Source organism: Apaloderma vittatum, unplaced genomic scaffold (genome assembly GCF_000703405.1).
Source record: "Apaloderma vittatum isolate BGI_N311 unplaced genomic scaffold, ASM70340v1 scaffold13638, whole genome shotgun sequence".
In the NCBI taxonomy this organism is placed as follows: Eukaryota; Metazoa; Chordata; class Aves; order Trogoniformes; family Trogonidae; genus Apaloderma; species Apaloderma vittatum.
Window position 1 is genome coordinate 12,400 of NW_009732553.1, and position 26,705 is coordinate 39,104.

Below are 26,705 nucleotides of genomic sequence, written 5' to 3' on the forward strand. Positions count from 1 at the left end.
TTTTATCAAAACTTGTTCTATATAAATACAAAATGTGGCCCAAAAGGGAAATGGACTAGAAGTGCTGTTTCCTGCTAATATCTCTAAGCAGAAAAGAATAAATTCCTCATAACAATGTATACTGATAAGCCAAATACAAAGATCCCCAAGGACTTACTTCTGAGTTCACATATGGTACATACAATATTAAAACTCTGACCATCAGAGCTTAACTCTACCAATAAAACATAATGGTTCTGTTCTGCTCCTGCAAGAGTTACCTATGAGCAAGAACTCCGCTGGATGGGGCTGATCTTTCCCTAAATTATGAAAATAAGTTCATATTACTTCTTTGTTCAGATGCCTTGTTTGTGAAATTTTTGATTTCTGCCCCCCCTTAAGAATACACTTACTGTCCAGAGAAGTTTTTGGTACTGAATCAGGAAGCGCATGACATTTGCTGTTCCAGCTGCCATAACAAACTCGCTTTGTTCAATAGTCTTTGAGCCAAGCCCATGAAATGTGAAAAGGTTTGGGGCCATCACCATCGCAACATTCTTTAACGTCATTTTATTTTTGTCTCGATGATCAATTACCCTTTGGAGAAATTCAAGCAGTACCTGAAATAACAGCAGAACTTACAGCTCAACTCTGCACATGAAAAAGTTACATGTTTTTTGAAAAAGCTCTTCATTCCTAGTAAAAGCAATCAATAATTGTAAATGAAGATACTTTTGTTCACAGGACTTTAACACAAGTTTTGTTTCCTTCAAGTAATGAAGTAGGTAATTCTTGTTATTTTTGTGGATAATATTTAGCATTCAAGTTACTTCAGTTAAATAACGGCTAGTTATGCAAGGTAAGCAATTCACGAGTAAACCACTGCATTGTGAATGACAGGTAGCCAGTTACAATATGACAATCTTCAATTAATTCTGTTGCAGATTATTTCTAACTCAACTTAGGAGCCCTCCTGACTGCTTCCACACAGTAAATAAACTTGAAAGTCATGTTTAAACAATAAACCTTATAGTATTTCTTTTCTTGTAACAGATGTTCTGCATCCAACACAAATCCTGCAAATTCCTTTCTGATTGTGGCAATTTTAATAGTAAACATATTCTGAAAAAGATTAATAGTTCTGCTACAAAAGGAAAAGCCCAAATTGGAACACTCCAGGCAACGTGCTGTAAATACCAATAGAAGTGTAAATTTCAGCTCATTGAGAGTAGAAACAGCACAGAGAAAACTGGGGAATAAAAATGAAGAGCTAAACATATTTCATAAAAGCAAGCTCTCATCCATAGTATTCTAACACTTTAGTTTTTTGCATTGGAAATTACTACTGCTGGAGGAAAAAAAAGGAAAAAAACTTTTTAGAGAAAAGGTCACTCACTGGGAGATTATTATTGCAATCTCCTGGAAAAATTTCAAGTCACATTCTTAAAAGTCATTTGGGAGGAATTAGGGTCCTAAGGGGTTTTTCCTGAAGTTCTGTGAAATATTAAAAAAGAAAGAATCACTAGTTTCAGTATTAACTTTGAACTGAAAAAAGAACATTAGAAGACAACAGCATTCATTACAGTGGATTTACAGAAACAGACAAAATATTTGTGCAGGAAAAAAGTATTAGTAATTCTGACCTTCAGAGTGTCTCTATTTGCTTCAGGTAGAAGGAGAACCAAAAGATTCAGAGCTTGCAGTTGCTGTTTCTTCGTTGGAAGATCTGCCAGTGAAGCACATGAACGTTAGTATTTTACAATTGTCACTTGTCCTCTTCAAAAAGCATGATTTCAAGTGGAAATCTCTTGCAAAACGCTGAATGCACACACATGGTTAATAGCATAGCATGACAAAGGACTGGCAGATCCTTGCTTTCTGATACTCATTTCCAAATGTTCTTTTAGGATTCAGTTGCCATATGACTCAGCAGTCTTCTGGCAGTATTTTTCTAGACGCCTTGTGAAGAAGAAATAGTCCACTAGAGGTTTCCTCCCTTCTCCAGCCTGTGCCTCAATATATGAAAGGGTATATTCAAAACTGCGTTCACAGTTTCTCTTATTGCCTCAACAGTTGCATGGTCTCCCAAGCCATCCATGCAGAATGAATGCCACGTGTTGCTGAAGAAGGCAGGTCTCCAGCGACATGCAGCAGCAGCTGCAAAGGCAAACCAGCAGGGATAAATCCAAGCACAGAGAAGCTTAACGTGTATCTACAGCAGGGAGTGCCGTACCAAATGCGGCAAGCTATAATTACAGGGGAAGTTTAGGATATTAGGAAAAAATACTTCCTCGAAAGGGTGGTGAAGCATTGGAATGGGTTGCCAAGGGAGGTGGTGGAGTCACCATCCCTGGATCTGTTTAAAAAACAACTGGATGTGGCACTTCAGGAGATGGTTTGGTGTTAGGGCGGTGCAGGGCTGTAGGTTGGACTTGATGATCTTAAGGTCCTTTCCAACCCTGATGTTTCTATTAAGCTATGGTTCTAAAGTGATGTTGGTTCTTTTACCCAATTGCTCAGCAGTGCGTCATTCACCCAAGATGCAGGGTGAGTGCATTCCTACACTCCTCCATCTCCGAGAAGAGCTCCTACGTTCTGTCAGAGTTGAGCAGTAGAAAGCCTCAACACTCTCGCAGTTGTCACCTGTGATAAACTTCCTCCTGCAGTGCTTTAGAGGACATGCTCTGGCAAGTTTTCTCAGCAGATTCCTAACCCATCAGGCCGTACATAAATCAAGTGAAGATGGAGGTACGTGCACTTGACATAGTTTTATTACACTATTTCAAAATTCAGCAGGGCTCTTCTCATGTATCCTGCTATTTCAATTGAACTGCTATTTCAAATACATTTCATTCAAATCCGCTTGGGAGATACCGCAAAATAAAAAAAAGTTCACCGATAAATAAAAAAAGCACCTTGTTGACCATTTCCTACTATAATACAAACTAAGGATCTGAATGAGTGACAAATTATATAGCCATTTAAAACATGCAAGTGGTGATAACTGAATCTGTCTGCTCTAGGAAGACATACATTAAAAGTAAGGCCTAAATTTAGTTCCAAAACACCAGCTACAATGTTTAAAAAGCAATGGGAACCAGCTTTTTCTTAGGAAAGTAAACTAAACAACTAAAACTAAAACAACTAGAATTCATTACTTAAATCAAGGTTTTCTGTCTGTTCACCTAAATAATGACTGAATTGTAGTTGTTTCAATTACTTAAATTAGCATATTAAATTTTAAAAATTTATTTAAATATTTAATTCTATCTCCTACTTAGTCACAGTATCATGAAAAACACTACCACACAGATGTCACTTTTTTCTCTAACACCTAATCTTACTACATGTAACCAAGAAGATGAGCAGGAGACTTAAACAACAGGAGACTGCAAAGTGCTGTGTCTGTTTTGTATCAAATCCTTTGGCTCAATGCAGAAAGTGGTTTTGGATTTTGGCACCAGAGTATTTTCTGGGTAAGTAAAACCACATAAAACCTTCAGACTGCTCAGGAGTGGCAAGCAAAAACCCTCCTGGGTCCAACCACTATCTGCTAAGTTTAACAACCTTGAGGAGCTGTTTGCTGCCAACATCAGTTGAAAGCATTCTGAACACCTCTGACTTACCGCTCAGTGCTGCAAAATCAACACCACTACGCAGCAGGCCTAAGCACCAGCCCCCTACTCTCACCAGTTTAACGGCCCTGAAATGCAGCTCACAACCTGGAGATGAACACAGCCCACAGTTTTTGAAGAATATTCGTCTGTCTGCCTGTCCATAGGAATTCCCTGAAAGCGTCCTTTAGAAATGAGCCATCACTCTTGTCTGCAGACAAGGGGAACAGATTTTTCTGAAACCTGTGCTCCTGTGTTGGCTGGGTAATTAATATTTGTGGGTTCTCACAACTGATTCATTATCACCAAGCCGCTCTCTTTCAATTACAGCTGGTATGTTGCTGTCTTGGTGACCAGCTGGCAAGGAGGACGTTTTCAAAGAAACTCACTGATCTCAAGGGACTAAGGATGATCTGCAGTTCCAAATATTCTGCTCTTAACTTTTCTTATTGTAAATGGATAAAATACCCTGAACAGTATTGATTACCATTTGTTAGATTTTCTGCAGAACTACTGTATCTCTGCTGTTGTTTCCTTTAAGAAGCAAATATTGTTTATAAACTGACATCGTCATGCACTATTTCCTCATAACCCACCTACACCTCCTAAAGACTATCAGGAACATCGTAGGAGAAAGTGGCAGTGTGCTTTCATTTTATGTGTAAACTGTTGAAATAGATGTTACCTGAAAAATCTTATTTGTGCATTAGCAGAAATACGCTCAGTCTTTTCTCAGTAAAAGTAATATCCGTGCTCTTCTCAGTTTCACATATTATTAGCAAAATTATTGCTAGAGCAAGGAGGCACTTCCCTGTGCCAGTATTTGTTCTTCTCAGCTCAGAAAAAGGACACTACTCACTCTGCACATCTTGGAAAGCTTTGAGATATTCTACAGTGAGGAGTGGCTGAGGCAGTTCACGGATGAAGAGTTTCAAAAGACTTGCTGCATCATGTTGCTTTACATTTTCCCAGTTGAAAGTCCCTTCATAAAATTTTGCTTCCAGTTCTTGGCAAAGACTCTGAAAGGCAGTAGATACAGAAAACACCAGTAACACTTGGCTGCTGGAATTATACACAGCAATACCTTCCACACTTCGAAAGGAGGGAAAAAAAAGGGACATCTGAAATATCACTTAACACCAGCTGCTGATGATCTTTTGCTATGAAAAGATAAATTTGCGATGCAAAGCACCTCAAGCAAACACATAGTAATAGGCAGTAGACGGCCAAATCGCATAGGAAGAAATCCCATGGGCCTTCCTCAGGGCCATATGGAATACACTATAAGCATCAGATACCATACTCATTCACATAAGGGTTATGACTTCTCCTCCCTCAAAATATTAAGACATGGCCAATATACACAGCAATTCTGAAACTACTACCCAAAGGGTATTGCTGTAACGCATGCATGGCCATTTTCATAAACAAATACAGTCATCATGCATGTTGACACAGTTTCCTATCAAAACATACACTAAGGTGAGGCTGGTTCTATTTTTAAAAGACAGGGAAAAGATTTGTGTGACTTGACAGCTGGATGTGTTGCCATCTATAAAGAACTCCATGCCACTGGGCACATATAGCTTTGCCTAGGACTGGATGATGTCAAACATCCACTCTACTGCAAAACACAAGGTGACGCAGCAGAATAAACACCACTGAAAGTCTCAGTGATACCTTGTAACTCTGGGGTTGGGCCAGAGCAGGATGATGTTGGCAGCTGGCATTACCCTACACCGGCCCTGCTCCCACAGCAGCGCTATCACGGGGCTTCGAGAGATGCACAAACGTGAATGCGGTGCAGAAGACTGAGTCCTTCCTAGTCTCCCCTTAAGCATCAGTCCTGGCCTTCCATCTACTTCATTTATTTCTCAGCAGCGTGGGCAGTGGCTGCAGCACAGCCCCAGTGGCCCTGAGGCACCTATGACAAGCCCACCCCTTCTCCTTCCTTCAGTTCTTCCAGACAGAAAAGGAGGACAGGAACACTGGCTTGCTTTCTAAAGCATGTGAGATGAAGTGAAGGAAACAAAGCCCTGTGGAAAAATATGGCCTGAATTATTTATCTGGACAAGACGGACACGTTGGATAGAAGACACTAGATAAATTTTTAAGATACCATTCTCATTAAATTTAACTTTGTCCAAATGGAAAATTGATCTTTCTCCAAAGAAAATGGGGACATTTAGTTTGATATGAAAGTTCAGTGTTCTCAATTGTCCTCCAGAGAGATCTGTCTCCGCTGATTACATAGGGGGTTCAAAGGTGCAAAGATCCTAACTCAGATGTCTAAAGTCAAGGGGGTCTGATTTTCTGCTCATCAACAAAAGAAAGCTTTAGATAAAACGATGCAAATTCTCCCTGAGTCTCAGCAGCTCTTCCGTCCACATGTCAACCAAATCACTGTGGCAAATGCAGTATTAAACATCAAGATAAAATGGATTGTTTTATCCAAGAGGCAAGGGCAGAAATGCATTAACTATGCGACCTAATGCAATAACACTTAGAATTTTAAAGTAAATGTGTTTAACTAAGGGGTATATGTAATGCATTTTTTAATAGTAACAAATCTAAAATCTACAGAACAAAACAGCAAAGTATTTTTCTTGAGATTATCTGCACTATTCTCTAAAACTACATAATGAAGAAAGTATTTTCTTTTTCTATAGAGAAAAGTGAGAAAATTAAAGGAAAACACTTGTCCTTTAGTATACTAAATTCTCTGGTTTTCTATAAAATTTTGTATTTGAATAAGTAGAGGTACTTAACAGCCTTCTTAACAAAACAATAGTTTAATATGAAGAAGCATCTCCTGCAAATAAAGTGGCGAAAATAAAAAAATAATGAACATCAAATACTGAATGATCCTCTCCCTGGGAAAACACATTACACTGATAGAATCAGAGAATAAACAAATAAACAACATCAGTCCAAAATCCTTCCAGTTTGCAGTCCTGATGAAAAAAATATCTTAGTTACTGGAAAATAAACAAAGCCAATGTCCACAATACTCTCCCCTTTCAGTTGTTTCTCATGAACCAGCTGCTAGACTGAGTTCCACACAACAGAGGCTGGCAGACGTCTTCAGACAGCTGAATCCACTTAAACAGTCCCTTCCGTTTAGCATTTAAGGCCAGTTCAGACCATCTTTTTAACACATTGACTCTTGGCGTGAATCATGCTGCAGATTTAGTTTCCTGCATTAAGGCAAATACTGGAGAAGAGCCTGCACGTAACTGGCACTCACTCTGCAAAGCTTTAGTGTGTATGGACGTGCCTAACAAGATTGCGCTTAGTGAGCTGTGTAGTTATACTGCTGTTCAGAAAAATAAATGCGAGAGTTTCTTCAGCACATGCTGGCTGTCTTGCCCCATAACATAGGTTAAGTCTAGCTATTAGAACAGGCTCACGATGCCAGAGAAAAGCTTCCTCCTGGGGTAGCAAGACTGTATGAACTGTTCAAATGATTAAGCTGGTTCAGGGAAAAAGCAAAAGGCTGGGAAGCCCATGCCAAGAATTAATGAGATTTTGGCACAACTGAATTTGAAATGTAGCTTGACTCTCCTTCAAACTTGAACTCGTCTTCCCCCCAAAACTACGCTGGATGAAACCATCAACTTTCTGGCTCCTATAACTCAAGTTTCTTTGTAAAGGGACCATGCTATCCGTTTTGGAAGATTCTGATAATGTTCCAGTATTAAAATATATTTATACAACAAAATAAAACTAGCAAACACCGTTAAGTTCTGGAGGATATTGAGAATCTGTGCAATGTTTTACCTTTATTCGCGCTGCAACTCCTGGTATTCTAAGAAGTCCTTCTGTTTCCAGAGTTGCCTCTTCTATCTGGGCAATCAGCTGTCAAACACAAACCAAACTGCATGAACAAAGATGCTAATTAAAATTTACTGGGAAATAGTTCTGATATAGTGGAGCCTTTGTGTATGTATCTCTGTGTGTGTATACGAGTGAGCATGCACTTCTGCACGCACATAGGTAACAAGTAGACACACAATTACAGAGTTTACAAATTAATTACAGCTGTTGTAGAACAAAACCTTTAATGTAGCTCTTACCTGTTTTATGAACAACATTAAAGAAGAGTTTATTTATTCTATTAAAAAAGAAATCTGTATTTTTTAGACCTCTCTCCAGTCTCCTCAGAAGACTGAAGAAGTTTGTTTCCAAAATTACTTTGGATTCAGAAATAAATCCCAACTACTATCCTTGTTAAAATGTCTCTGAATCAAAACAATTAAGGTAACATTAGAGATAACAGTACTAAACTCTTGTTTACAACTTTACCAGAGAAAAACTGAGTACTTTTAGGCTTTAAAGAAGCATCAGGTTTGCAAATATTGGCATTCTCCTGACAAACTCAACAGTTTGCAATCCTACACATGGCCTAGATAAATCAGTAGATATTCGGTAAAAGTACTTAAAACACATCTCAAATTCTGTTTCTCTAAAAGATATGCCTACAGGTATTCACTGAAGAATGGAACTAAAAGCATGCAAAAGAAATTTGCAAACGTCAAAAGCTGATGCCATCATTTTAGCACAAATGGTTCTCAGAATGTTTAACTAGGGCAGTGCCTTTGTCACATACCTTCTTGTGCCAGCTCTTGAATAAGAAAAATTATGCAACGTAGTTGTTTTCTCCAGTTACAGAAATTAAAGGGGGTTTACTACCACTATGTTTATGTAACTGATAAATGCTTTAAAAAAGATGAGACAGAAAAACCCACAAACTTAGAAAACAGCACTAAAGGTGTCATCCTGGTATATTCTCCTTGGTTTAAAAAAAAATTTAAAAAACAAGAAGAAAGAAAAAGTGCTAATTGGCTGCATCCCACACTCATTGTATCCGGCTTACACCACAACAGCGGCTGACACTCTCACCTGCTGGACATGAAGATGCTGCGGGTACATTGCGTGATTTGCCACCATTGCCACGTGTACGGGGAGGCAAGGCCTGGTGGCACCGCTGGCGGCCACGACTCCTTCGCACATGCTCACTCCCAAGTGTCCCCCTGGCAGGCAGCAAGAGGTGGCCATTGGCCATCACTGGCCTCCTGCCTATTGGAAATCCCCTCTTCGTCTCTGCCCGGGCTGCTCTGCACGGCTTCATGAGCCAGCCAGAGACTTGAATTACCATCAGCAGAAACTTTTAGTGGGGATATTACCCTCAGATTTTCCAGTTGGAAACCATGTACGCGAAACTACAACATTATTTTAAACTGTAATTCCTCAATGAAATAAAAACTAGGTGTTATTTTTTATTGAAAGTTTCTTAGCTTTTTTTTTTAATTAAGCAGCCTTCCTGCAAGCTTGGATTGTTTCATTTCAGTGATAACTAAGGTGCATTTAAAAAGCAGTATGCACAAAATGTTTTCTTGCACTTCATATAAAAAAACCTATTCTTGGAAAGAATGAGCAGTACAGAACAAGTGGAAGAAATTTATTTTCATATTGTCATTCAAAGAAAAACTGTATCCCAAATGACGTCTGCACTTTGCAAAACAAATCACATCTATAAGCTAGAAATGTTTATGTAGAATTTTCTTCCTGAAAAACTCTGCTTACTGTGTTGCTAGGAGAGCACAGTGATCAATCACTCTATGTCATTTAATTTTCTTTTCTAGACAGCGTCTTTCCCAGAAATATATTTTTATGATTCTGAGGAAATAATTTCTGGCATGGAAGACCCAGCAATAGCTTTCAGAGAGTGGTGCAAAACTGCTTTGAGTTTTCTGTTTCTTTAAAAATAACTTAATAAGCAGGTCCCCAAACTGAAATGCTGATGACACGGCACTGACTTTCTGTCAGTGTTAGGAGAGATCCACAAACTGTGGTCTCTCCCATCTCATGCAATGAGACCTGTTAGGCATGGATGTTAAATCCAGGATCTCCGTCATCTTTCACATTATCTTCCCCATCACCACAATGTGACACAGGCCAAAGCATCTTCACGTGTACTAAAGCAACGAATCTCCAGGAAAAGTGCTGCTACCGCCACCAGAGGCAGTTATGCAGTCTGACTCCCATCCCCTAGCCACCTGCCTTGTGGCCCAAATCACTTCCGAAAGGAGAAAACCACTCGTAAGAAAGGTTGGTTCATCCCGTGGGCCAGGGATTGAGAATTTCTATGAAAATTCAAGTATTTGCTCTGAAAACTATAAAGGCAGCCCTACTGATGATAGATGCTACACCACCGTTACGAAATGGAATTTGTCTGCAGTGGGTTCTTACACTGACTCTTGGTTTTCCAAGGCTTATTATTAAACTTGCCTAAATCACGGAGATCAGTTGTACCAAAACCAAACTTCATTCCTTAAACTCAAAATACGTCTGATACAATGTAAAGCATCCCATTTACTGAATTAGTAAAAAAAGCAGCAAGTAAAAGTTACGATAACTTAAATTATTAGAATAATATACTGAGAACCATACTACAGGGAGCAAATAAATCCAGGACAAAACATTATTTGTTTGCCATTTGCCAGTATTAATGAGTTGACTCATTCTTGCCTATATACCTTTTGAAAAATGAGGGGGATCTTCGTCCCTGGCACCTTCTTCTGATCCTGTTCCAGTAAAACTGACAGTGGGACACCAAACAAGCCAGAGTCTGAAGAATAAAGCAAAAACACTGGAGATATTATCCACAAATGTTCCAGTACATGTGATAATGGCATAAAACTACATATCTGAAGCAATAAATCTATTCAATATATTCAGAGCTATCGACCTTTTGATCAAAGTGTTTGAATGTCTTCATGAATCAAGTTATTATACAAAGCATTCTGGCTAAAAGGATTCATTCACCTCTTCCTTCAACCATAAATCAGTAGTCTCCTGTTTTGACTTCAAATTGCCATCCACATATTCTGCAGTACAGTGAAGCAAACTGCATAAATGAACCATCTGCACAGTTCTGGTCTGGAGAATGATGATGACCCTGCAATGCAGATCTTCATCATTTAATGCAAGTTATTGTAGTTCAAATGCAACCAACATGAGTAAAATATTCAGGAACTTGGCTACGAAAACGAGACAGATATGTTTATCACCCAGAGCTACTCTAAACACTTCTCTCTGTGAGGGCTTTGAAAGATGAGCTTTTCAAGCCCCGTGTTTTTGCATTATACAACACTGGCATGACAACAAGATCACCGTCTCACCAAAGGCGTTTTGGTTTTTTATTGGTTTTGGTTTTTTTTAGTTTTAATGAAAACAAAAGTACGGTTAAGTCTTTGTTAGAAAATTTGCCTTACAATAGTGTTAAAGTAATGTAAACTAAAAAAGAAAAAAAAAGGAATCTAGTGTCACGTTAATCTAGCCCTGATGCAAAACTAACCTTCAAGCAAATGGGACACCCATGTGTTTATGGCTCAGTTGAATAGAAGTGAATGACCATTAAAAGACAGCTATACTAGTAATATCAAACCCAAAGTTTGCTGACAGAACTTCTCTGTTAGAAGTACTGGTAATTGCTGCGTGTGCACTTTTTCTGAAACAGCATACAACACACGTAGCTAAAAACTCCCATTTGGTATGATGCCATGTCAATATCGAGCACAGAAGAGCTCTAATTACTAAGAAGATGTCAGCCCTCAAGGGAATGTGATATATGTCAAAGAAACACCAGTTTCAGTGCCAAATCAGGGGGTTCTTGCATCTACCTATGAAATATGTAGGGACTTGTACATACAGTCAGTAAATACACTCCATAGTTTTATTGTTTTGACGATCTTGTCAACAGTAAGTTTCTACTGAGAAGAAGCTAGAGGAAAAAACTATAGGAGGTCAATAAAAAGATAGGGCTGAGCAGAGCACAGCATTCCACAGAAGAATTATGTTTTCATCATCTTTACGTAGTCAAGCACAAAGAGCAACAGTCGACAGATCCACCATTGTGTGAATCACTTGGCCAAACAACGCTTCAGGAGTGAAGAGGTGAGTCCGGCAGAGCAACGACGCACTGAAGGCACTACACTGCAAAAGCAGATTTGTCTGGCAGAAAGGGTGACATGTCATTGTCCATCTCCGACATATTTCCATGATTGTAGCCCATCTTTTCAAAAAAGTTTTTAGTCAATAGAATGTTTTTCATGACTGCCCGTCATCCAGATTAGAATGCCATGAGTGAAATTCAATTAACAATAAATTTGGTAAGAAGAATCAATTAAAACTAAGACCCAGGATACAAGATAAAGTGTTTCATCTCTTTATTAGTGAAAGCAAAAGCACTTCTGCAAGAAGAAAAATCATTTAAGGGATCAAGGCCTCACAGATGTTTTTGTGTACACCTTTTAAATTAAAAAAAAAAAGTTATTTTTCACTACCGTAAAGCAAAGAGCATATTCTGAAGAATTTATTGCACTTTGGTGTATATCTCTCAACCCTCTCTGTTGCTTTCAATTATTTAAAGCAAGCTATTGCTTGTCACATTCACTGAACCTTGACAACAGGGTTTTGGCCAAAGCAGGCTTGCGATTAACTGGTAACGCATTTCAAGCTCTTGTGAAGCATTTAACAGAAGCTAAAAATACATAAAACAAGGCACTGAAAATCTCTAGCACCCTGAAGTTCGTTTCCATGTGTCCACCAAGAAAAGCACTGTGATTACATGTATGCTCCCCAACTGCTGCTGTGCAGCAGGCCAAATCTTCCACTTAATATGATTTGATTCGGCATAAAAACTGCATTATAGCCTGAGTAAACACTGGATGGGCAAGGCCTATGTGACACAGGAAAGTGTGTACTGGACAGAAGAGGAAAGCAGGTGACAAAGGCTCCCAGCATCTCCAACCAAGGGCAACAAAAGTAAAAAAAAGAGTCAGGTAGAACTATAAAATTACCTAGGTTGGAAAAGACTTTTAAGATCAATGAGTTCAACTGTAAAAGTAACACAGTTCCTACCTTCATGTAAGCAGGAAAAGAATACCCAAAAAGAGCAAACACATGTGCCCTCCCAGGGAATATATCAGCAAATACAAACTACTGTGAAGCAATTCTTCCTAAGACAGTTCCCCTTCTTCACGCCTTGGTTTGTCTGCTCAGTGACTGACCTGAGTTTTAACTTTAGACAAAGAGCACGGTCCCATAGCTGGAGTGACCACGTGAATGAACTTGCTTAAAGTAGACCTTGAGTTAAGGCCCAGTAACAGAACAAGAAATAATGGGTTTAAGTTAGAACACAGGAAGTTTCACCTCAACATGAGGAAAAATTACTGAGAGGGTGACAGAGCACTGGCACAGGCTGCCCAGAGAGGTTGTGGAGTCTCCTTCTCTGGAGACTTTCAAAACCCGCCTGGACACGTTCCTGTGTGGCTGCCCTAGGGGATCCTGCTCTGGCAGGGCGGCTGGACTAGATAATCTTTCGAGGTCCCTTCCAATCCCTGACATTCTGTGATTCTATGAATCTATGAATTAAATGCTGCTCAGGACCTGTGCTACTATTTCCATATTGCTATAAATTTTCTGCAGGAAAACCATCAAGAATCAGATATACTGTTTCATTAGATTGAAACAGACCCATTTGGTTAGGAATATGAAACAGCGACTCACCTTTGGTTTTGATTTTTACAGCCTTTTGCTGCTTGAATTCTGTCCCAAGTATTTCATAGAGAGCAGTTAATTCTATCAATGCTAAAGAACAGACTTTCTTCATGTCCTGAGGGGCCAGGTCACCAATCTTTGTGGTACCTGTTTTGTCCTTCGGCAGCCTGAAATTCTAAAAGCAGAGAGATTTGCAGCAGAGTGAATAACCCGTGTTATAACAAATTACTTAGCTCAAAGGCTGTACTTCCTTCAGGGCACAACTTTTCATCACAAAACCTGCTGTTACCGACTAAATCAAGGGAGAATTCTCCAAATAGTTTGAAAAGTAGATGATTTTAAAATCATAGGAGGATTTAGGTACCTTGTGACTTCTGGAGGTCATCTACTTCAATTGCCCGCTCACAGCAAGGTTAAATTAAGACTGACGAGTTGCTTGTTGGATTGTCCAGTTGAATTCTGAACACTCCCAATAACCTATGTGTGCACCTGTTCCGGTGCTTAATGCTCTCATGGGGACTCTTTTTACTTTGCAAAAAAGAATTTCCCCTAGAGTCACTTGCGTGCATTGTCTCTTGTCCTTTCACTGCGCACCTCCGAGGACAATCTGGCTTTGTCCTGCTTGTAACCATCTCACGCTCCACACGCCCCCACCTTCTGCATCTTTTTGCCTTTTGTAGTGGTGAAAACGGCTGTCCATGAACAATCCTATGCATGTACAGCAGGGATAGAAATCCCACTGCACTTGTATGCACACAAAATGCCATATTCAGCTGTCGCATAAATAATATTAAGGAGGTTCCCTTCTTAGGGAAAGGATCCTTAATTATGGCTCCTTTCTACTGCACTGAATGTTCAGAAGCTGCAGTCAGAGACAAATAAAAGGAACTGAGACAAGAGAGTGAGGGAGAGTGACTTGCGAGCTCATAGGGCTTTCTAACTCCATCTCTCATCCACAGGTTTTTAAGATTCTCACCTTTGCCTGACATTAGCAGTGTGCATGACGCAAAGCGGGAAGGTTGACAAGACTTTCTTCCATTTGGAAAAATACTTTATAAGCCAAAATTATTTTCTCATCCAGTACAAACCCAGCAATAGCACAGATAAATTGGTAGCTACAATACATGATTACAGGGGTCCATACTAAAACATAAACAAAATTTACAACTTGTAAATGAGATATATACTCAGTTTCCTGTCTTGAGGTTTCATCAACTTGCATACACCTGTATGTTTAAAAATGGTGACAAAGGTGCCACAAATACAAACTGTAGATTTAAATAGGTAACTCCCTCCCTTTTCCTATCATTTTGCCACTCCTTTTGTTACTAAAGGAGAAATTCCATAGTCACGTCTTTGAGCAATTCTTCATAAGCCTAGCAAAAAGCATAGATAACGTATGCATTATACATACATGCATATATATCTGCACATATACAGAATTTAGAGTACAGCTATCACTTCCTTGTTATAGACTCCACTAGAGAATTATGACTCAAATACTTTAGAATCCATTTCTAAATATCCACTAGTGTCTGGTTTATAATGTTTGAACTAGGATACATGGGGTAACTCCCATTTGAAGAACTGCACATGTCCTTATCTAAATTAAGTGTTTGAAGAACTGTGAAACATAATTACTTCAGACACTATGTTTACTCAGACATGTTTGCATACCCTGCAAGAAAAAAAAGGCTGTTTTTCAAACCAGTCATTAGTTTGTATGTCATACGTAACTGCATGAATAGCTCATGAACTGTTAGATAGACATCCTCAAAGAGATGCCTGAGGATCAACAACAAAATGATCTGTATTTATTTGGATTCAGTCATAAGAAAGATTTTTTTTTTTATTAAGAGTTGGAAAGAAAAATTGACCACAAACTAATCCTTATTTTCCTGCCATTTGACTTTGGACTTCCTCAGACCATTCAGTTCTTCCTTCTCATCCCTCACATATCTGCACCATTTAACTGCAGAAGGTTTGCACAGGCATCTACCAATCCTTTTTAAACAACAATAGAGCTTTTTAACAGAGGTAAAGCATCTCACCTCAGATAACAGGAAAAGGGGCTTTAAACAAATGAAGTAAGGACACAGCTTGTGTACAATTACCAGTAAGCCACTAATTACTAGTCCATTACTGCTTACACACAGAGTACATTTTGTCAGACAATGGCATAAATAGGCAAAATAGTGGTTACTTCGATGTTATTCCCAAAAAATGAGTTATCTTGAGAAGGTGTATGTAGCACTACTGAAAACAAAGACTGGGAGCAATAAATAGGAAAAACCTACCGGGAGAAGAGTGTCACCTCCTCCACCCTTGCACATTTTGCCCACTGAGCTGTCTTTGAGATTAGCTGCCTGTTCTGCAAATGATATTTCCAAATTGATGTCAGTGTCTGGAAACTGCATGTCTTCAAGTGGGCTCTTCTGATCATCTGTTCCAAGACTGAACTTTGGATCTGAAAACAGAGCAAAAATCAACCTAATAATCAAGAGCAGCACAACCGAGCATCACTCAGTGCACGAGAGTGAGTTTGCAACCAAGTAGAAGTTAATGCTGTGCAACGGATGGACTTTCTGGTTGCAAATTCACTGACTTTTTTATGTCAGTTGAATATTTAGCTTCTTACAAGGGTCCACCTTTTGTAGTTTTTCTTGAGTAATTCTGCCTGGGCATGGGTTTTTCTCCTATTCATCTATTATGAAAAGATAATGCAATCCACCTCAAACAAATGGCAGAGTCCCAGAGCCAAACAGCTCTGGCATCAGAAGTTTCTTGCCATCACTTTCCGGCCTGCAACCAAATCAGCAATTCTTTCTCTTGTTAAAATTTCAAAAGCAAAAGAGAATGTGTCCTCTACAATTCAAAGCATTAACAACTGGGAATAACACGAAGTTCACAGATCATCTTTGTCCCAACATTCATGTCCTCACCTCAGTCTGAAGAGTCTAGATTCCTCAAAACTGTTTGGCTATGTTTACGTGATACAGGGAAGGACTAAGTACATACAATGGTCTTACTTCTCCTTCTTTGTTCCTCAAAGGAATCAAACACTACATAAATTTGGGACACTTTTCAGTAATAATAATAATAAAAAACAGAGGGAAAAAAGGGAGAAGCAGTTCTGCTTTTAGAAAAAGAAGTCTAATTTCATAGTGAATCAACCACTGCTTTTCAGTCTGAAGTTAAAATGTATCCTGAAAGAAGCAAGATGAAAATTATATTGTAAATAACACTATTTAATACAAAGCATCAAAGACAATTTAGCCAGCAAAATATTCTAATCTCTCCACCATCTCTCTTGTGATGTGTTGATGCCTGAAACTGCATCGGGAGGTTTAGGTTGGATCTCAGGAAGCACTTCCTCACAGAGAGGGTGCTCAGGCACTGGGATGCACTGCCCAGGGAAGTGGTGGAGTCACCGTCCCTGGAGGTGTTTAAGGAGAGGCTGGATGTGGCACTTAGTGCCCTGGTCTGGCCGATGTGGTGGTGTTGGGACATAGGCTGGACTTGATGGTCTCAGAGGTCTTTTCCAGCCTCAACAATTCTGTGATTCTGTGACCCTTCTCACTTTCCACAGACTCTGAAAGACGCTTGGGACATACACTAAAGATTAAGCTGATCCTGAAACTAGAGCTGCTCCTTTCGGTAAAGAAATATACAAGACCTCAGTAACCAAACATATTGAAGGTCAAACTTATCCCCGACTTCCATTTCTGGCCTCCCTGTGTGTAGGTCTGTACCCATCACGTAAACTGTTTAATGCATCCAAACTAAAGGAAAACAGTTCCCTGCCCCCTCAAAGCTTTTGTCATGGTAATAAGGCCTATACCTGACCTACCTCCTTCCTACCAGCCTGGGAGGGATCTGATGTTAACAAACAATAAAACAGTAGCTCCTATTTCGCTCCTCTGGTCATACCAAGGTGCCGTGTAAAGCAGATGTCTTGGTAGTGCTGTGCACATTTTAAACTAAGTCTGGAAATGCTGTTGCGGAGAGTTTCTTCTCAGTCGTACAGTCTTGCTCTGACTCTTGTGCGTTTATTAAACTAGGAAGAAGCTGTAGGAGGAAGGAGCTTTGGCGTTCTGCCAACCTGCCAACTACATGCAATATCTCACGGGAGAGATGCAAGTGTGATACAGAAAAATGTAAATATCGTCTATAAGGATGTGGAAACCATTTTTTTACATTAGTCATGTATCCTTTCCTCGATTCACAGTGCTATTTAAAGATCGCATAAAGTGACGGGAATTCTTTGGGAGCGGGATGGGCTTCCTTTTAATAGGACATGGAAATATTGGAAGTTCCAACCTTGCTATTTCCTAGTTTTTCTAGAGAATTTAGAGTATAATCCAATGCAGCTATGCTGACACACCTTAATTCATAATTGGAAAGGTTTAATGGCTCATTGGTTTTTTCTGATTGAAAAAGCACTTCTCTAAAATACTAATTCATAGATGACTTTAAACAGAAAGTAACAAACTCTGTAATCTTTTCACTAACACCGTATCACTCCAGCCATAGATTCCTCATTTATCACACGAAATGAAAAGCAGAAACAAGCCATTTAGCGAAATATAACATTTCAGGCTTTTTCCATATCAAGAGGCAAACACTACAGCTTTTTTACTTCATATTACACATAGTACACACGATTCTTCCATCCACTCACTAGATCATTATGCTTTGAAGTTCCCTTATATGGAGGTTTTACCTAATATTCTTTCCCTGCAGCTAAACGTGTCTTCAGAAGGACAACTGCAGTCTCACAGTAAACTGATTTTGCTGCTCCCCTGTTTAAGCACCCCAGGATTTAGATTTTCATTTGCTTTATTCTTCCCTTTTTATTTCTTGAGATGTCTCAACCAACACAGTTGTTTACTCCTTTTCACAGGCATCCAAAGAGAAGTAATTTTTTTTATTTTGTAGATATTGAACATACTGTTACTTTTGCAGGTCTTTAGTCAGCATTATGGCTAGTTAAAATGATAATGGCTTTTGACAGATTAATACATGTTTTTGAATTTTCTTCTGGTTTCCTGTATACATGTTCTATACCTACATGAAACAAAGAGGCACTTAAAGCCAGTAAGTGAGGGTCCTTCCAAAAAAACTCAAATATGCATCTACCAAAAAAAAAATCTTAAGAACTCGTTAAACTGTTCTGTTTGAGGAAGATCAGGCAAAAAAAAGAATAAAAATGCAAAGATTTCCTATTATTCCCTGAGTTTGCTTACATTGTTTAGGCAAGAAAGAAGGTGTGTCAGATTGGCAAGAAAGGAGTGAGCACAGGTTCACACAGCCCATTGTATGCTCTAAGGGCAAACCACTAATGTCTTCAGTCTGGCAGAAGCACTTGGGAATGCAGCATTCAAACATCAAATTAGGAGAAGGGCCAGAGTCATTCAATCTAACAGTTTTAAGACATCTCATTTCACCTTCGGATTTTTTTTTTAATAATGTCTGAGGCTATATTCATATGTTTCACGTAAAGCCGGTACTGCTTTTCTGTCAAAGGGAGGTAAATTTTAAAATAATGTCTTTGGATTTCATAAATATTTAGTATCTCTGAGATATCAGGCACTGTTTACTTTTTGCCCTAAATTCATTCACTGTTTGTATAACACTAATTTGCTCATCATTCTGGAGGAAAGATCACAGCGCAGCACTGAAGCAGGTGCGGTGCTTTTAACGCCACCGAACTTGCATGGTTTGACTGCAAATTGAACCAATTTTTTTGATTCCCGCTCCCATCCTGCGAGCGGAGCCCACTTTAGAATGTTGACAGGAGCAGAAGTGTATCAGGATGTAAGCAGGCTGCATTTGCCATCCACATCGCAATCTGTGCTGAGGAGAGCTAGCATATGGGATTTGCTTTTCAGAACTTCCCTTTTCTGAAGCATTCATCAGGACCACTGGAAAAAAAGGAACCAGATGCGATAAAAACTCTGTAATAATTGCTTGGTAATTTTCCAGCTCTGAATCCTACAGTGCAGTTTATTGACACAAGCACCAGGCATCTCTTCCTTCCTTCCTTTGTGCTGAACCAGCAGTCTGGCAGTCCTCCCAATTTTTTACTGCACTATTGGAGTGACGTTTGCTGAGGGAGAGGGAGGGAAGAATTAACAGCACTTCTGGAAACACAGAGGTTTGGTGATATTCAGGGCTGGTTCGTATTCATCTCTCCCACTTCAACTTCCATGTACATCCTGTATTGTCCACTGCTGTTTTCTAAGTCTCATTCTAAAGTAATAACTTTTCCAGAATACTACTAGCAGAATTTTATTTGGTGGCTTAATTACAGATAAGTAACTTGCAGTAGGGAACTTGATCTGCCTACTTGACTATTTAAGTGGCTATAGGGTTCAGTGTAACACCTATGTGCTATTCTAGTCCCCTGGAAGAAGAATAAAAAATACAACTTACAAACAACACGGAATAGCAATGCAGTGTCTTAAAGCTTCAGGGGCTGCCAGATAATATCCTGATCTCTGTGGCAACGGGTATGGTGGAACATGGTGCAAGCCCTGTCTCAAAGAAACCTAAGATGATGCAGGGCAGCCACAACTTATTACTGGACCTGAAGATCATCTGAAAGCTTTGTCCAAGTTTCTCATCAAAATTAGTACTCTCGAAGCAGGAACTGTGGATTCAGCTAAAGGCTTCTGTGGTGCTCTGTCCCACCTGCCAGTGAGAGGGAGGTGTCTTCCACAGGTACTGTGCACCCCTCTGGTGTCACCACAAACTGCTGAACACAACATAGTCCTACACACACAGAATGCTATTTCCTTTCCATTTCCCTTAAAAAGATAAACATCTTTTTTCCTTCATCCCTGTTTTTTCTTTCATTTTGAGCTGCAGATACGTAGCCAGTTCTCACATTTTTTCGGGATGTTTATAGTCCATTTGGTTTCGTTCTCTTGTATGCACTGATGGGCTTATATATAGTACTTCATTTCCTGTACTGTACAGCAAAGATAAACCAGACGGGAGAAATTAAGGATCAGGAAAAACCTAAGCATAAGCTATGAGAAGAAACTTCTCTCAGATGCCTTGATTATAAGATGATCACTGATAATAAAACAGGTTTCCCAGATGGCTCAAAGGACACTATCTACAGCCTCACCTAAAAATTTTGCATCACAACAACGCAAGTTAGACAGGTTTCTCATGATAATTTCATTTTCTTTTGCTGAAAGGTTACTTGAAACACGGACCTATGTAGTAGCTTGTGTCGCTGGAAGCATACAAACCCAAACAAAAGTATAATTTTTTTTAAGTTATTTGGCATTACCTTTTGTTTCATCTTGTGTTTCATTTTTGTTTTCACTTGTTTTCGCCGTTGAGGGTTCATTTTCATCGTAGACCTAAGAAAGGAACAATAAATATGCATGCCTATAAAAACCAAATGCATGACTGTAGAAACTCTTTTGACTCTGTGCAGGATTAAAGCACATACTCCTGCAATTCAGGGATATGCAGAAACACATCTGTGTGTTTCAGCAGAAGAGCCTTTGCCAATGTCAAGAGGATCTGAAATCTATGTAATTTAAAAAAGAGTAATTAAGTCCATTCCCCCTATTCCTACAAGGCTAAGTAGGTTTAAAACGTAATTTTCCAGAGTTCCAAAGCATAAGAAAATGGTAGTCTTTGACAGTCTGCACAGGAAAAGAAATGGAAACGGAATCTGGAGGAGACATTTTAACTGACCCAGTAAAAAGTCCTTCCTCTTGCAAAACCTTACATTCTTGCCTCCCCTACAGAGCAATCCCATCCCCTTTACAGGGCGGCCTCACATTAATATCTGTGCTTACAGCTTAGATTCCCAACAGCTAAGAGACAACAAACCAGGAAAGGATTTGAACCGCCTTCTTATTTCTACAGTGCTGCACTACCCAGACTCAAGATTTGTCACACCCTAAGAACTGAATGACACCTACTATAGAAAAAAATGTTTCAGAACATGTAGAAAATATACACCATATATATGAATATACATATTCTCTTTACCAACACACATCTGTGTATTTACTCCTTTTTTTAAACCAGGGATGTTGAGAGGCAGAAGAAGATAGCATGACTGCCCAGAAAATTATTCCTGTTTCACAGAGCAGTAGAAGCAGACTGGGAAGCTGTCAAGGAACCAAAAGTCTACCTTCTCTTTGGGAATATGGCAGGAAACTTAGTAGAAACATCAACACAACTGGTGCATTGATGCAAAACATCAACACTATTGTTTTACCTTTCCTCCTGCTTTCCTCCAGGTGAAGGGAGGTTACAGGATTTTCGAAGGCTATTATTAAATTGGAGTGACTTCATACATCTGCAGATGGCTCCAGTTCTCTTTTGTTACATAAAAAGCTGTCTAATGATGGCAGAGTGACAAAGCACTGAGATAAGTTACCTAGGGACATTGTGGAAGCTACTTCACTACAGGCTTTCTGTGACAGATTAGATGAATAACCACAAGCAATAATTTCTGAATAATTATCTTGCTTTGAAAAAAGATATGCGGTATAGGTTTGAGGGCTTACACTTACTTCAGTCAAGGAGACAGGTTTAGAATGATTCTTCTTTTCAGTTATTTCTACATTTAAAAAACTAATCCAACTTTCTGTTTTATACATCTTAAATGGCTACAATCACTCGTCTTTGCATTACTTCTCACTGATGTCATCAGTATCAAAAGAAGTAGTTTAAGAAAAACTGAAGTCTACTGAACACCATGATATATCTTCAAACATTACAGTCTAAAGCTTAAATAGAGGAATAGGAGTATTTTTTGTGCTTTACTGAAACAACATATTTGAAAGAGAAATTACACTGCTTTAAGCTACAGATATCCTACCTAAATTGCTCTGCCATTAGATCTTGTAATTTTTAGGTGTAGTCAATTCCAAATCAGGTCTCAGAACGCTTTTATGGAGTTAATATCCCTTCTGCAATCACATGCCAAACAGAACAGTCAAAGGGAAGTTGTGCCTCCAGAACCTAACATGTGAGCTTACAAACTCCCTCCACCACTACACGCTATCTCTACGGAGTTCGAAAGGCCTTGCCAAAGGAGAGGAAGCTGTTGAGGGAAGGAGGAAGTTAAATCCCCTCAAAATGCACCACCACCATCACACTGAATGGCAGCAGCGAGAACGAGGGACAGGGCGGAGATCAGGTAAGCCAGCCACGTGCTTCCATCAGCTCAGAGGCTTCTTACAGCTGAAGATCTCGTTGCTTTTAGGGGAACAGACAAGGCACGTGTGCTTCTCCACAGAAGACGAATTCTAATCATAATCTCTGCTTCCCTCCTTCCCCTTTCCTGTGCATGGGAGAGGAACTCTCCGCTCTGATATCCCACAAGAGGAAACTGAGACCCTTCAAGATCTGTCAGAGCAACTTCCCCCACACACAGCTCAACAACACACACAGGCCCTCAGAGTTAGTACAGAGTCTAAGAACCCAGCTGACAGGCATAAAGATCTAGCCCAAACAGAGGAAGTCAGGACGATGTCCTTTTAAAAAAAAAAAAAAAAAAAAAAAAAAAAAAAAAAAGAAGAAGGAAAAAGGAACCAAAAAAAAAAAAAAAAAAAAAAAAAAAAAAAGAAACAAGAGCAGCAGTAAGTAAGAGGTACCTCCCCCTACCTACCTGGCAGGGCCCTCAGGGTGGCTGCAGGGCACTACCACCCAAAGATAAAAGTGGGCTTTTGGTACCTCTTTGGGTGATTGCTATCACTAGTTCTGCGTCTGTGTTGAAATTAATTCAGATTAATATCTTAATATCTTGAGTTGTTTTCTTCATCATCTTTAACCAATATGACATCAATATATATACTCCTTTCTATAGATTGAAATTGTTTAATGTAATATTAAGTCTAGACCAACACTATTCCCACAAATTCAATAAAAAAAGTCATTGGAAATCAGTGAAAAGTTAGAGACAAATCTTCTGGAAATATCCTTTTTGTGCCTGTGTATTCCTCTACTTCCCCTGCCATCCCTATGTGCCTTTCTCTTCTCTCTACCAGAACCAAAGAAACAATGGACAGGAACTTACTTTTCCCTTTGAGTCGTTTTGTAGCCGGAAGATATCCCTGACATCAGGAATCTGGTACTGCTTGTTTTTTTTCCTCATGGTTTGTGTGACAGTCTCTACTCGCTTTTCTACCGCTGCCTTCTGGGTTCGAGTCAGTGTGGACAGAAACACCACGCTTTCCTGGGAGTCGCCAGAGCTCTCGCCAAACAGATTTGACAGACCTGCCTCCTTCAGCCATTCTTCTTCCAGCTCTCCCTCTGAGTAAGATGATGAGAAAAAGGCATAAACATTGGCTTTCGAGTACTGTTAAGGACAATGGATGTTAACGACAGGACACAGTTAATGCAGTTCACAGGGAAAGTACTAAAGGGAATAATTACACTATCATGACTTCAGAAAAAGCTCTTGTTTCTAAAGAGCTTCAAAAGGGTTACACACGCTATCAAAGTTTTTAAAACAGTTAATCCAATACAGATTGCTATGGGGCAATCTTTATAATAATCTACAGCACTAGAAGTGCTGTAGATCATATACCATTTTATAGATGTACCAAGATATAAATGTGTATGGGGAAATCTGAGAGCCTCTGATCATTGCCACTTCCTTGACTTTTAGATCAATTTTCAATCTTTTAAGCTCTCTCACTGACGTGGTTCTGCCCACTCTTCTTGATACATTAATCTTACAGCCCTCCACTAGCTCAATTTAATGAAGGACAAACCAGGCTACAGGAATCACCTTAATGCTATTTTTATATCAGTTCTTAAAAAATGGTCTGACAGCCCACAAAGCAACTGTTGCTTTAGTCTTACAGCTGATAAGGTATTCTTTATTGACAGATCACTGAACATGAAAGAGGAGAAAGCCATTAAATACTATCACTGGCAGCAAAGCTTGCTTCTGCTTCTGAAGTCAGTATCGAAGGATACTTTCTTTAAAACACTAAGTTCTGTCTGTAGCAGCTGAGCTTGTGCTGAATGCCAACAACTCTCTCAAATGTTCAATTTTTATTTATCAGATACTTAAAAGTACTCCAAAGTTGGCATGTAAATTCACTTTTGACTGCAGTTTCCCACAGTGCCCAGTGCATATTCAAGTGGGCACCTGAATATTAACAGCATTCAGAAAACAGAAAATTTTAAGTATGAACTTTGCTCTGGCTATGAAGCCAAATTCTCCAGAGCAGATGTGAGCAAGGTATATTTGATTTCTCCCATCTTGCCTTTGCAAGGCCTCGTCTCAAGCAAGCCCCAAACCAGGCAGGCCCATCAGCCAGGTGCAGCGTACCACACATCCAGGAGGACTCATACCCAAGCAATTTGCTGCACATTAGGCAACGCTGGGGGCAGAGCAACATCTGTGCGAGCTGATCAACTCCACTGGGCTGACTCACTCAGGCTTCATGCCAGAGTCTGCGGCTTGAGCTGGAGTGGTAACTGGGAGGAAGAAGGCTATATATAAATAAAAAAGGAAATGGTGGGGTTTGAAGTGCAGAGCCTGAAGGCATAGCTGCATCAGTGAGCTGGGGTGAGAGAAAAGGCCCATGCACTGCAGAACGATGGGCCCTGCTGCTCTGAAGACAACTTCACAGCTCCTCCATCAGATACCCTGCTCCCCAGGCGCAGGGGCTCAGAGCCTTGCTGCTTTCTCCAGAGGTCACGTGGCTACTCTCCAGAGAACCTGCGGATAGTGGTGACGTTCCAAAACGCCTGGGGAGGCAAAAGTTCAAATCCCTTTCAAAGCTAACAGAGCACATTCTTCTTGCTCATGTAGAGGCCAAACCAAAATGCAAAACTCACCATTTTAACTTACTGAGGCCGTGAGCCTCTTGTAAGAATGGGAGAGAGGCAGATATTGCACGCTTAAAAAGTAATTTTTAAGAGAAGAGTGGAATTAAGGGCATTACTCCTCTTTTGTCTGATAGGAGAAGAAAAATAAAGAAATTGCCCAACTTCTTTTAAGAAGTGACCTCAGAAGTGACCCATAATTGATGGCTCTGGGAAACAAAAATAGTACAACTGAACAGTCACAACAGTTACAAGCATAGAAAGTTACTCACTAAACTTAAACCGGTTAATCATTGGCTTGTCTTCTAAAGCGTGAGGTTTCTATCCACAATAGCTACAATAACGAACAACATATACGAAGAGCGAAAGGGTAAGTTAGTTTAACAGTAAACTGCAAATAAAGCTTCAGCTGTTGTGATTTGCAAGTACAAGCACTTCTCTGATGTTCTGCAAATACCGTTTAAAGGAAACCGGCCTTTTACTTATCTCCGGTACAACTCTCTTTCAGGGCACTGCCTTTTCTGGTGATATGCATCAGAGGCAACAAAATTTTCAAAATGGATGTTCAGCAAAGCGACCTCCTTTTTGATTTAAGGATGGTGGGTGTCATCTCTTGAAATAAGATTTGAAGAAAAATCCCTAAATCAGCAAACTGATGAGCATTCACAAGAACAAATTTCATTACCATCTGGCTCTTTCACTACAATTGCTACTCGGTCCTCATGATTATTTCCTCTGGTTTCATGGATGTTTTCAAGTTCTTTCCAGTAGTCATCCATAGACAGTTCATCCAAGGAGTCCTGGGATCCTGAGCGGTCAAATGATGCTCCATCGGGGGTCTTCTTGGAATGGTCATGGTTCATTGTATACTGGCCAGACCGACGGCTATAAACATAAACCAAAACACAATTCTTGGTTAGCATTTTAGGATACAGGATACATTAATTTCTATGAAGGCAGTTAGTAATGAATTGTATCAAGCCAAACTGCTGTCAACAAACAAATCAAGATATTAAAAATTACTTTTAATATCTTATATTAAAATTTATAGTAAAAATTACTTTTAATATCTGGAATATATTTTTATTTTAACACTTCTGCTATACGTATCTCCTAATCTGGAATGACACAGAAGTCTGCATTAAAGAAGAAATTATAAATCCAAGTTCTAACAATCCTAGTTACACCAAACCTCTCATTCACAACAGTCAGTTCCACAAACTTCATAGTATGTTTCTTCCTAGCATCACACTCATAAACAATTTTTCAAAAATGCCTTTCTGCCTGAGTAAACTCTCATACCTTGACAGTACCCTTACTTTTTTATATTGCTATTCTGCTTTTATTTTTTATTAATATTTTGTCTGGTATCTACGACCTTAATTACAGCTGGAAAAGGACTGAGTAGAATTCCTGAAGGTACAGTTTCTGACATAAACTGGTGAGTCCAAATTTTTAATAAAGGCCACTATTTGTTTCTACCTTGCTAACGCTTTGACTGAAAGTTTACCCTTTTTATAGTTTGACGCTACAGGTTTTTGGTGGCATCCTGCCAAGTGTATGTTGCAGAGGCTTTCAGAAGAGATCGTTCATCTTAAGTATAGTTGTGAGTAGAAAGAAGAAACAACAAGCTGAACCCTCTAGGTATCATCCTGACCCAATTAAGTCATTGGCAAAAATTACCACTGATCTAACAAAAAATTTCTCTTAAAAAAGTGCAAAGGT

General features: G+C 39.4%; 1 protein-coding gene across 1 annotated transcript; it reads right to left on the reverse strand.

The window, feature by feature from the left end:
• Positions 1-335: 335 nt before the first annotated feature.
• Positions 336-25,860, reverse strand: ARHGAP18 (Rho GTPase activating protein 18). Its single transcript, XM_009875577.1, has 10 exons — positions 25,666-25,860; positions 23,215-23,450; positions 20,461-20,533; positions 15,455-15,624; positions 13,167-13,332; positions 10,133-10,224; positions 7,374-7,451; positions 4,453-4,612; positions 1,623-1,705; positions 336-599 (listed from the first exon to the last, which is right to left on the reverse strand). Exons 1-10 carry the CDS (start codon positions 25,841-25,843, stop codon positions 336-338), a joined length of 1,500 nt encoding a protein of 499 aa, XP_009873879.1. The 5' UTR covers positions 25,844-25,860.
• Positions 25,861-26,705: the final 845 nt, after the last annotated feature.

Excerpts from the sequence above, each read along its gene's own strand:
- ARHGAP18 (XM_009875577.1), bottom strand. The coding sequence starts at position 25,843 with ATGAACCATGACCATTCCAAGAAGACCCCCGATGGAGCATCATTTGAC. Across the intron at positions 15,625-20,460 it reads AACACAAGATGAAACAAAAG|ATCCAAAGTTCAGTCTTGGA; the intron begins GTAATGCCAAAT and ends CTCTGTTTTCAG. Across the intron at positions 600-1,622 it reads CAAATAGAGACACTCTGAAG|GTACTGCTTGAATTTCTCCA; the intron begins GTCAGAATTACT and ends CTGTTATTTCAG.